We start from the raw sequence: 12,405 nt of genomic DNA, 5'->3' as shown, positions 1-12,405 counted from the left end.
GATTTTTTATTTTTTAATTGTGTTGTCGTAAATGTTTCTACTACTACAGTAAAGCAACCTAACGAAAGCAACTTGGGTGTGTGTTGGGGGAAGGGTTCACTTTAGCACCTGCTTCCAGGTAACACTATCACTGAGGGAAGTCAGGGCAGGAACTGAAGCAGGGGCCATGGAGGAGTGCTGCTTACTGGCTTGCTCCTGAGGGTTTGCTGAACCTGCCTCTTTTTTTTTTTTTAAGATTTATTTATTATGTATACAGTGTTCTGCCTGCATGACAGAAGAGGGCACTAGATCGCACTGTAGATAGTTATGAGCCACCATGTGGTTACTGGGAATTGAACTCAGGACCTCTGGAAGAGCACACAGTGCTCTTAACGTCTGAGCTATCTCTCCAGCCCCTGTGCCTACCTTTTTATAGTGTCCAAGACCACCGGCCCAGGGGGGACTCCACCCATACTGAGCTAGACTCTCCCACATCAATCGCCAGTCAAGAAAATACTTCCTGCCAGGCATGGTGGTAGCTCATGGCTTTAACCACAGCATTCTGGAGGTAGAGACAGGAAGATCTCTGAGTTTGAGGCTAGCCTGGTCTACAGAGCTCCAGGACAGCCAGGGCTACATAGAGAACCCCTGTCTGGAGGTTTGGGGAGAACGCATCACATACTCTTCTGTAGAGCGCTCTGGTGGGGCTGTTTTTCAAATTGTGGCTTTCCCTTTCAAAATGATTCTAGTTTGTGTAAAACTAGTTTGGGTGTGTATGGGGTGTTCCTTATGCTACTTTAATGGGTTCCTGTACATACCACCCTCCTCTGCCTCAATCCCTTCCAAACCCCCAACACTAGGTAGGCGAGAAAGAAAGTTAGGGGAGAAAGGGGGCTTAGACCTCTTTAGACTGCTTGCTGATCAGGAGCGTCAGGTTCCTTGGGGCAAGTTTGGATTTTTCCATCAGGATTTTCAGTGACTTCTCTTCTCTTTGCACACTTGACAAACCACAACAAACTGCAACTAGCCAACTGTAGTGGAAGTTTTGGGTTCTTTGTAAACTCAGCTATGTTATGTAAATATGCTTTTGTTTTACTCCCAAGTGTGGGATTTTAGTTGGGCTACAATTTGTCCACACCTGCTAATTGTCTGGGGTGGGGCATGGCTCTTGCCAGCTATTATTGTCCTTCCAGGGAGAGGGGCTTGGTCTAGGGCTCTGAGAGAATAAATATGAGAGCCTAGACAGAGAAGTGGTGGCCTTCCGTGTTGGCCTGTGGCGTGGAGCAGTTTAAGAGACCAGGGACCGTGACGAGAGATGCTTTGGGCCCAGCGGCTTGAAGGGCACTGCTGGCTGCATCCGCTGTGCTCAGAGATGGGCCATAGAGCCTTAAAAGAGCCCTTCCACCCCAGAGAGCTGGGAGAAAGCTTTTAAAAAACGAGCGCAGCCGCCAAAACAACACCAGGAGGCCCAAGCAGCCTGTCTTTGGAGCACCCCTGGGCACTCTCAGGGCTCTGCATTTGTCCCCGCTGAAAGGTTCCCAGAATTTCAGAAGTCACACACTTGCAGAAACTATGTGCACTGACAGAACCACACTCCTGCTGGAGAACAAGGCAAATCATAGCCCCCTGCTGTGAAGCAGCCCCCCCCAACCTGGCATTCGAAAAAAAAAACATTCACATAACTTTTTTTTTTTTTTTTTTTTTGAGACAGGGTTTCTCTCTGTAGCCTTGGCTGTCCTGGACTCACTTTGTAGACCAGGCTGGCCTCAAAACTCACAGAGACTCTCCTGTCTCTGCCTCCCTGAGTGCTGGGATTATAGGTGTGCATCATAGCTACAAAGCTGTTGTTTTTTTTTTTTGTTTTGTTTTTTTTTTTTTTTAAAGAAACCAAAATTCTCACTACACATGTGTATGTGTATGTCTACATGTCAGTATGTGCACACAGATGTGTGTGCTCATGGAGGGCAGAGGCATAAGCTCCCCCTGGAGCCCACAGCTGTGCACTACCTGACATGGGTGCGGGAATTGAACTCAGGTCTTCTGGAAGAGCAGCGTGTGCTCCTAACTACCGAGCTGTGTTCTCCAGGCTTTCGAGATGCTAAGTACACACTGTACCCTATAGCTACTAAATTGAGATGCTGGTAAGGTCTTCAATTCAAAGCATCAGCTGCTTAGGTGGGGGTACAGATACGGAGCTCAGGAAACACAGAGCTGGGGAACGACGTGGCGTTCTCAGCGCTTGTGTATGAAACCATTGAGTGGGGCACACTTCACCAGGGGCTCAGCTCCTTGGGGGACTAAAAAGGCAGACACCCTGGTATATGTCTGTAATCCCACCACACGGGAAGTGGAAGCTCAGGACTTTGAGGCCAGCCTGGGCTACATATGGACCTTGTCTCAAAACACCAAAAGCAACACATAGAACTTGGTGGAATAACTATTGAAGAGTATATGTGAAGTGGTCCTAGGTAAAGAAGCAAGTTTTGTATAGGGGGTAATGGTAATATTACTAGCAATATTACATACAATAGTGTGTGTGTGTTGTTGCTGTTTGAGACCGGGTCTCTCTGTATAGCCTTGGCTACCCTATGTAAACGAAGCTAGCCTTGCTGTTTTTTCTGCCTCCTGAGTTCTAGGAAAGGCATATGCCACTACCCATGGCCATTTACTGATTTTGTTTTCATTTATTGATTTTTTGAGACAAGGTTTTACTCTGTAACCCAGGTCGGCCTTCAGCTCAAAGCAGTGATCTCACCTCAGCCTCCCAAATGCTAGGGTGTCAGGTGTGAGGCATCATACCTGGCTTGTTGGGTATTTGGAGATGTGGTCTCACCATGTTGCCCAGACTGATCTTGAACTCCAAGGCACAAATGGTTCTCTTGCCTCAGCAGGAGCTACATCTGTCCACACCACACCGTGCTTTTGCCATCCTGTTTTTTTAAACCATGGGTCAAAACTTATAACTAGATACAAGGTTTAAAGTTTTTTGTTGTTGTCCTTTTGTGGGTTGTTGTTTTTTGTTTTTGTTTTTTAAAGATTTATTTCTTTATTATGTATATAGTTTCTGCCTGCATGTACACCTCCGTGCTGGCAGGGGGCACCAGATCTCACTATAGATGGTTGGGAGCCACCATGTAGTTTCTGGGACTCGAACTCAGCACTTTTGGAACAGCAGCCAGTGTTCTTAACCTCTGAGCCATCGCTCCAGCCCAGTTTGTTTGTTTTGAGACAGGTTTTTACTATGTAGCTCTGGCTGTCTTGGAACTTGCTATGTACACCTGGCTGGCCTAAAACTCACAGAGAGCTGCTTGCCTCTTGTTTTTCAAGTGCTGAGATTGACTGCATGCACCACTATGCCTGGATGGGTTTTGAGACAGGGTTTCTCTAGGTAGTCCTGGCTGTTCTGGAACTCACTCTGTAGACCAGGCTGGCCTCAAACTCACAGAGATCCACCTGTCTCTGCCCCCTGAGTACTGGGATTAAAGGTATGCATTACTACTGCCCAATGGGAATTTTTTTTTTTTTTTAAGATTATTTATTTCAGGGTTGGAGGGATGGTTCAGAGCACTGGCTGGCTGCTTTTCCAAAGGTCCTGAGTTCAATTCCCAGAAGCCACATGGTGGCTCACAACCATCTCTAATGAGATGTGGTGCCCTCTTCTGGCGTGCAGTTGTACATGCAGGCAGGATACTGTATACATAATAAATAAATCTTGAAAAATAATCAGAACTGCTTTTTAAAAAATATATGTATCATTTATTTCACTCATTTATTTTTTTAATTTTGTTTGTGTCATACTCCTAGCACTGTTTGCTTTTGTAGAGAGATCTTCAAATATTTTACAAAGTCAAAGTTGAATACATGTGATAAATCTGGGTTTAAAAAAATTACCAGGTCAGGATGGAGAGGTGGCTCCGCCATTGAAGGCTAGGCTCACAACCAAAAAAGTGCCAGGCATGGTGATGAGCACCATTTAGTCATCAGAACTAAAGAAGTGGAGGTAGGAGTTCACGGCTATCCTGAGCAAGTTTGAAAGCAACCTGTCAAAACTACCACAACACTAGTTATTGAAATGTATTCAAGAGAGTCCCCCAATTTCTTGCTTCTTTTTCTTGTTGCAGGTGAAGGAGGTCTGATTGAATCAGAGTCTAATGTAGCTCAGGATGGCCTAGAACTCACTCTGTAGCTTAGTCTAGCCTTGAACTCCTGACCATACTGCCTCTGTCTCCCAAGCGCTGGGGTTGCAAGCATCCACCACTATTCTTCATTTGGGTTCTCTCAGATCTGTACCTAGCACAGCAGGGAGCTGTAGGACGTTTCTGTTTTGACTCTACAGACCTGTGCTTTGTTTCAAATAGACGCTGCTGTTCTGAACAACGTGGCGCATACATTTGGCCTCATGGACACAGTCAGGAGAGTTTTGGACAACAGACGGAAACAAGTAGAGCACGGAGAGGAACAGTTTCTCTATACACTGGCAGGTACGTGGAACCCACTTTTATTTTTTAGTGCCTTTTTAGAGGGTTGGCAGGTCACCATTCTAATAATCCAATAATGTTGGTGGCAGAGGGCACAAATCAGCATTCCTTTCACACATTATTGGATGGCTGTTTTTGCTAGTTGTAGGCTTTGTACATTTTTTTCATGGCTTTGCCATTTTTTTCATAATCATAAATGTTGCCTGGGGAGATGGCTGGCTGAGTTGTGAAGTGTTGGCCGTATGCTCAGAAAGACTTCATGTTCAGATCCCAAATACGGACATGAAGAATCCAGGCTCTAGGGCTGGAGGCGTGCACTTCCAGCCCCAGCAGTGGGAAAGCAGAGACAGACAGGTGCCTGGAGCTCATTGGCCACCTGTACACATGGGCACATCCCCACACTAACATACACGCACTCCACAAACGCACACTGTGCAGACAAAGCAGTTGGAAACTATGGGCGCTTTGGTATTTAACTTTTCCAGCTACTTTGTTCATTTCCAAACAAGACTCAGAAATATAATACGGGCACTCTGGGAGGCAGAGACAGGCAGATCTCTGTTGAGTTTGAGGCCAGCAGGGTCTACAGAGTGAGTTCCAGGAAAGCCAGAGCTACACAGAAACCCTGTCTTGAAAAACCAAAAAAAAAAAAAAGAAGAAGAAGAAGAAAAGAAAAAAAAAGACACAAATAGATAAAGAGAAGAGAATGCTCGAGTGCTCAGGTTTGTAGGTGTGCTGGAAAAACAGAAGAATTTCTCACTTAGACGTGGGGAGAACTGAGAAAATTTTGGGGGTGGGATATACCTCCATTGTAAAATGTGCATTTTGCTTGTGCAATGCCCTGGGTTTGAGCCCAACAGCTTCACAAGAGAAAGGAAGAGTATGAGAGAGAGAATATGAGAATAATTTTTGGAGGAGATGAGGCAGGTTCACAATGCAGAATGAGTACAGTTATAAGTTACTAGCCTTTAAATATCTGAGAATATGTTCTAGGCAGTTATAAATCAAAAGGAAAGAAAATTTCTCTAGCATTGGTTTGGCGGTGCATGCCTGTGTCACCTCAGCTACTCCAAGACTGAGTAGGAAGAGCCTCAGTTGAAACCTTCATGGTCTAGGTAGCGATGTCAAGGCCTTCCTGGGCAATTTAGTGAACTATTTATTTAATCAACTATATAGAGCTCTTGGGTTCAACTGCCAGTAATGTCAAACATAAAGTGGGCATGGTGGCACAGGCCTTTAATCCCAGCGCGCCAGAGGCAGAGGCAGGTGGATCTCTTGAGTTCAAGGCCAGCTTACTCTACATAGTGAGTTATAGGACAGGACAACTAGGGCTACATAAAGGGACCTTGTCTCAAAAAGACCACAAAGTAAAATAAAATAATAATAAAAATATTTTTAAAATAAAGGAAAATAAGTGAGCTAGGTATTATACCTGTAATGCCAGCAGTTGAGGATGAAGCAGGAGGATTTGAGATTATCAGCCTGAGCTACATAGCAGTCTTTTTGGGTTGTTTTGTTTTGTTTGTTTTTGTTTTTGAGACAGGATTTTCGTGTGTAGTTCTGGCTGTCCTAGAACTTGCTCTAAAGACCAGGCTGGCCTCGTACTCGCAGAATTCCTGCTACCTCTGCTTCCTGAGTACTGGAATTAAAGTTGTGCCCACCACTGCCCAGCTGGTTTAAATGTTCTCAAATGATAGCTTTGATACACTATTTAAGTCAGCCAGTGAGCCGGCCAGTCTAACCTAATTTGGTGAGTTGCAGGCCAGTGAAAGGCCTTGCTCTTCCTGTGGATGACATCTCAGTTTGTCCTCTTGCCCGTACAAGCATCCACATACACATGGATCTGCACATGCTCAAACATACACACATAAAAACCACAAAGGGTCAAAGAAAAATGTCATACTATGCCTTATAAATATGTACAACTCAAAATATATATGCGTGCTGGAGAGATAGCTCTGCAGTTAAAGTATACTTCCTCCCAGAGAACCCTGTGTCTGTTCCTAGCACCTATACCAGGGGGCTCACAACCACCTGGAACTCCAGCTCCAGGGGATCTCATGCCCTCTCTGGCCTCCACAGGCATCTGCACTCATGTGCACATACTCACACACAGAAGCACACATAAAGAATTTAAAAAATTAATCCTTGCAAAATATGTGTCTGTGTATGTCCATGCCGGGAGATGTAGCTCAATGCTAAAGCATGTCCTTAGGATGCTCATGGCCCTGAGTGTAAATCGCACACCTGTGGAAAGGGAAAAGGCCATGGGAGGCTTCTTTGATTTGTGTTGGACAGGAGGCGAAATTTGCAGAGGGGTGTGTGTGGCTGAGAAAAGTAAGAGCACAGTTTCAAAAGACTCGGAACTGTTATCCCACCCATAATCACACCGTTAAATGCAACTACTGAAGGGTTAATCAGTAATTAACCCATCTCCACAAGTCATGGGAAACAATGGTGTGATTTAGCTGAGGTTACATAGTGCAAAACCATGACAGGACCCTGTGTCTCCCAACCCCTGGTTAATGTTCCCAAGATGACATTTCTTTCTACAAAGTCTGGCTGTTTGGATGTTTTTTTTTCCCCCTCCCACAGATTTGGAACGGCAGTTGGAAGAGCAAAAAAAGCAATCCCAAGATCCCAGACTGAAATCTCAGACAGTTCAAAATGTGGTACTAATGCCTGTGAGCACCCCAAAGCCTCCAAAAAGACCCCGGCTCCAGCGGCCAGCCTCCACCACCGTCCTGAGCCCTTCTCCTGTCCAGCAGCCTCAGTTTACTGTCATCTCACCCATCACCATCACCCCCGTGGGCCAGTCATTCTCCATGGGCAATATTCCAGTGGCTACCCTCAGCCAGGGCTCCAGTCCTGTGACTGTGCACACACTGCCTTCTGGCCCTCAGCTCTTCCGCTATGCCACAGTGGTTTCCTCTGCCAAGAGCAACTCATCAGACGCAGTGACCATCCACCCTTCATCAAGCTTGGCACTGCTGAGTTCCACCTCTATGCAGGATGGGAGTACCCTGGGCAATATGGCCACCATGGTAAGCCCTGTGGAGCTGGTGGCCATGGAGTCTGGCCTGACTTCAGCAATCCAGGCTGTTGAAAGCACCTCAGAGGATGGGCAGACCATCATTGAAATTGACCCAGCCCCAGACCCTGAGGCTGAAGACCCTGAGGGCAAAGCAGTCATCTTGGAGACAGACCTGAGGACTGAGGAGAAAGTGGTGGCCGAAATGGAAGAACACCAGCATCAGGTCCACAATGTGGAGATTGTGGTCTTGGAGGACTAACTGGGGATGGGGCCAAGAGCTATGTTTTGGTTTGGAATTTTAATTATGTTTATTTTTATCATTGTCCCATTCATTTCCACATAGAACCTTTTTTTAAAAAAAAAAAAACAAAAAACAAACTACAAAATCTTGTTGTAACTGAAAATGTTGGGTTCCTCCTACCGTCTCATTGACAAAAGGACAGAACAAGCTACCTTTCCAGAAGTTAGGAACAGGTCACCCAGTGTCCAGATCATCTTTCCCGAGGAAGGTCTTGCTTTAAGGGGAGGTGTCAAAATAACCAGGAACCCTTTCCAGAATAGTCTGTGTACACATGATGGTTTCATTCTTGTAAAGGTGCATTGACCAAACTCTGGAACACAGATCTGACACCAGAAGATGACCCGCTCTCCTCTGTACCCTGGATACAGCCTCAGAGGCTGGTGCAAAACTCTGAAACAAGAGGAAGTTGACTGCTCAGAGCAGAAAGGAGCATGCCATCAGCAGCTTAGAGAGGGAAGTGCTTTGACAAGGAGGGGCCAAGGAATGGCCTTAGGAGGGTTCTCTGATCCCCTCGAGCTTTCTGAGGGATGGGTACCATTTTGAGAAAAGGCCAGTGGCATGCAGAAGGGCGTGCCACTTCTGCATGTGACAATCAAGGGATTGTCACAGCTGTGCTTTTGGGCTAGCTCTCCTCGCCCCCAGCCTTGTCAAAGCCCTTGCCCTCCTCACCGTGGATCATTAGTCCATTCCTTTGCAGATTGGGATGTGGTATAAATTGTTCTCGTTCTTGGACTGTGGCTGTCATGAGAGTGGGGCTCCAAGGTCATCACTTCTGTTTCTTGACTCCAGGAATGGCAGAGTTCCTCATGCAGACCAGCTGCTATTTTTGGTGGAACCCTGCATGCAAGTGTGTGTGTGTGTGTGTGTGTCCGTGTGTGTGTGTCCATGTTTTGGCTTTGGAACCAAAAGCATTCATTCTCTTGGTGCTTCCCCTTATCTTCATCCTTCAGTCTCCTGGCTCCCACGCTCTGCAGCTTTTTGGCAGATTGGGAGAGCAGTGCCAGGTGCCTGCCTGCCTTCACTCCCTTTGAGATCCGCTTCTACAGTTTATACCACAGATGTTCCTGTGAGATACTGAACTCATAAAACGACTTAGGTTTGGCAGGGAAGACTGGTAACACCCCCAGCCTTTCCTGAGGCACAGACTACATGTCTCCTGAGTGAGTGAGCTCCCTGGGAAAGAAACATTATGACATTATAAGAAATATAACAGGAGTGTCAGTAATGTCTGGGGCGGGCTTTTTCCTAAATGTTGCCTGGACATTTAGAACTTTTTCACTTTCTGTGCTGTGATCCCATCTCCTTGACCCTCTTCAGTGTTTGGGGAAGAGTGGACAATTTCTGATTTCTTAAACTGTGTTGTTTACTGTGGTGGGGAAAATACAAACCTGCTCTGGCTGACTTAAAGAATGGGTCAGATGAGCATACATCTTAGGAGTTGGAGGATTTATTATTATCATTAAAAGTAAAAATTTGACTTTAGTTTCTTAAAAAAAAATAGAGAAGGATGCTTACTTAACCCCATCTTCCCACCTGCAGATTCTGGAGACTTTGTAAAGCAACTGACAACTATCTCTCCCATCTTACATGGCCATAAGCAGCCAGGGAAGCCCTCACTGCTCTTTCTAAAGACCCTTAACAGTGGAATTTCTGTTGATGGGCTCAGTGGTGAATGCCTATAATCCCAGCACTCTGGGAGGCAGAGTCAGGAGGATCTCTGTGAGTTTGAGACTAGCCTGGTCTACAAAGTGAGTTCAGGATAGCCAAGGCTACACAGAGAAACCCTGTCTTGAAAAACAACAAACCAAAACAAAAAGAGAAGTATTTATGAACTCTCTTCAGATTTGTTTCAGCTTTAAAACTGGACTTTTCTTTTCAGGATATTTAACTGGCTGGGGACAAAGCTCAGTTGGTAAAGCGCTCACCTTAGCATGAAAGCTTGGGTCCAGTCTCCAGCGTGAAATTAGCTGGTACCGGCCACATACCTTTGATCCTAACACTTGGGAAGTGGAAATAGGAGGCTTAGAAATTCAAGGTCATTCTCAGCTATATAGCAGGTTCAAGACTGACATGGGCTACATAAAATCATGTCTCAAAAAAAATTCTGTTTAGAACAAGTTCTTGGTCTCTTACACATTTTTAGTGAAGAAAGTGGAATTTATTTCTGACTTCCTTAGATTTTTGTTAATCTATAGGAATCTTTATTACACTTATTTATCCGTGTGTGTGTGTGTGTGTGTGTGTGTGTGTGTGTGTGTGTGTGTGTTGGAAAGCTTGCTCTGGTGTATATGTGGAGGTCGGAGAACAACCTGCAGGAATCAATTCTCGCCTTCCATCAGTGGGTCCTGAGAATTGAACTCAGGTTGCCAGGCTTGGTTGCAAGCACTCTTATCCACTGAGCCATCTTGCCAGTCCTAAGTTACTTGAACCTAGAAAGCCACATCTCATTCCTGTTGTGCTCTCTATGAAGTCATTTATCTTTCTCACAGATGGGGAGGACCAATTCAGGACACGGGAGCCCTAGAGAATAGATACAGGCTCGCTCAGGCCCTTTCTTTTGCATTCATCTCAGCTGTTGTAGCATTAAAGGCCCTGTGAGCATCATGCTTCCAAAGTCAGATTTCCTTCACGAGACAGAGCCTGTTTTACTTTAAACACTTTTTGGCAGGTGGATTACATGAGCTTTGCTGTTTTCCTAGTCTTCCAGTTGCTGTCATTGTGAGCTGCTGTGGTGTTTGTGAGGATGAGATCTCCCACAGCCCTGGTCTAGATGACTTCAGATGGGGTGATAACACTTGCAAGTTACTGATATGTGAATAGGCAGTTGCAATGAAATTACTCCTCAGGCTGACTTGATGGTAGCTATCTTTTCTCCAGCCTTTCATTAAATAAACATTTCTAAGTACCATCTATGTATAGTACTGCTCACCGATTGCGCCACCGAGGCCCCAGCATGCACCAAGAGGATGCGGACTCCGTGCTCAATGCTGACCTTGCAGACAGTCCCTGTTCTCTTTTTGTTGTTGTTTTGTTTTATATATATATATATATATATGTGAGCTCTCTGTATATCTTCACAACAAAAGAGGGCATCAGATCCCATTACAGATAGTTCTTAGCTATCACGTGGTTGCTGCGAATTGAACTCGGGACCTCTGGAAGAGCAGCTAGTGCTCTCACCAACTGAACCATCTGTCCAGCCCCTTTTTATTTATTTGTTTGTTTGTTTGGGGTTTTTTTGGTTTTTTTTTTTTTTTTTTGGTTTGCTTGTTTTATTTGTGTAAATGGGTGCTCTGGACAATCTCTGTTCTCAAGGAGGCTATCCGCAGGCCTCTTCTGCAGTGAACCATACTTGAATGTCCTTGGTTGCTTTTGTAATCCTGTTTCATCTTGAGCATTGAGAAGCATTCTGAGATCTTAGTTCCTAGGTTCCAGCAGGCTGCAGAGTCAAAGTGGTGAAGCCACCCCTAGCGAGATACTGCATCACATCATTGTGTTGGGGTGAATGTAGCTTTGGAGTTTGGGCCTGCAGTTAAGAACAACGGATCAAGCACCTGACTCAGCTTGGAGTATGAATGGGGTTCAGCAAATCTGAGAAGTCTCTTGGAGACGCTGTGTGCTCAAGCTTATTTTCAAATATTTGGGCTTATGTCTACAAGAGGAAAGTTCTCCAGCCCCGCCCACTGCTTCTGCTGTGAGTGTGTGGGAGTGTGTCTCCTGCGAGCACCCACTGAGGCAAGCGGAGTCATGCCTGAGTTTCTGGCGATCGTCAGATGGGACCTGGGGCTTACTCACTGGCATGGCTTAGGGTTTCCCTGGTAGAAGGTGAAGTTCTGTGTAGCCCTGGCTATCCTAGAGCAGACTGCCCTGCACTCAGATTCACCTGCCTCTGTCCCCCACATGCTGGGATTAAAAGGCGTGTCCACCACACCTGGCTCTTGTTAGTCAATTTCTAGGCTTCCAAAGAGTAGTGTTGCATGCCTTTCTGTAATCCCAGCACTAACGGGCAGTTGCAGGAGGAAATCTTCAAGACTGTCTCACAAAACAAAAACGTAGGCTCCCACACTTCAAAACACAGTTATTCTGCTTTTTTTGTAGCATGCTTAATGGACAACAGACATTTAAGAGTCAAAGCCACTTTGGTGTGGATTTCCCTTACCTCCTGCCATTGTTTTTGTGAGAGTACCAATATAAATGAAAATATCTTGGAAGTTAATATTCAGATGATGCTTTTCATGTTGGTGTTTTATCCCATTTCATGAAAGACACTGAAGGTAAGTGTGTATGGAAAGTACAGAGTTTATTTACAAAAGTTTTACACTGTGTGCGTGTGGTGTGTAGCGTGCCTGGGTGCAAGGTATCTTGGTGACAGAACGACTTTTTTTTTTTTTTTTTAATATTTATTTATTATGTATACAGTGTTCTACCTGCATGTACACCTGCATGCCAGAAGAGGGCACCAGATAGTTGTGAGCCACCATGTGGTTGCTGGGAATTTAGGAAGTGCTCTTAACCTCTGAGCCATTTCTCCTGCCCTCCCAGATCTCTTATCTCTCTTTAATCATCGTGTGTGTGTGTGTGTGTGTGTGTGTGTGTGTGTGTGTGTGTGTGTG

The 12,405-nt window shown here is 45.4% G+C and overlaps 1 protein-coding gene across 5 annotated transcripts in view; it reads left to right on the top strand.

Moving 5' to 3' along the window:
• Gmeb1 (glucocorticoid modulatory element binding protein 1) overlaps window positions 1–10,694 on the top strand; it is a 46,098-nt gene extending 35,404 nt beyond the window's left edge. For all 5 annotated transcript variants that reach the window (XM_055611085.1, XM_055611082.1, XM_055611087.1 and 2 more), the window contains 2 exons: window positions 4,338–4,460; window positions 7,053–10,694. In XM_055611085.1, coding sequence (XP_055467060.1) covers window positions 4,338–4,460; window positions 7,053–7,750 — 821 coding nt within the window. In that variant the 3' untranslated portion in view covers window positions 7,751–10,694. The remainder of the gene's footprint in view (window positions 1–4,337; window positions 4,461–7,052) is intronic.
• Window positions 10,695–12,405: the final 1,711 nt, after the last annotated feature.

This window comes from Psammomys obesus, unplaced genomic scaffold (assembly GCF_907164565.1).
Source record: "Psammomys obesus unplaced genomic scaffold, mPsaObe1.curated_primary_1811, whole genome shotgun sequence".
Taxonomy (NCBI): Eukaryota; Metazoa; Chordata; class Mammalia; order Rodentia; family Muridae; genus Psammomys; species Psammomys obesus.
The sequence above is the reverse complement of the archived record's forward strand: the minus strand, read 5'-3'. Positions and strand labels throughout refer to the sequence as shown.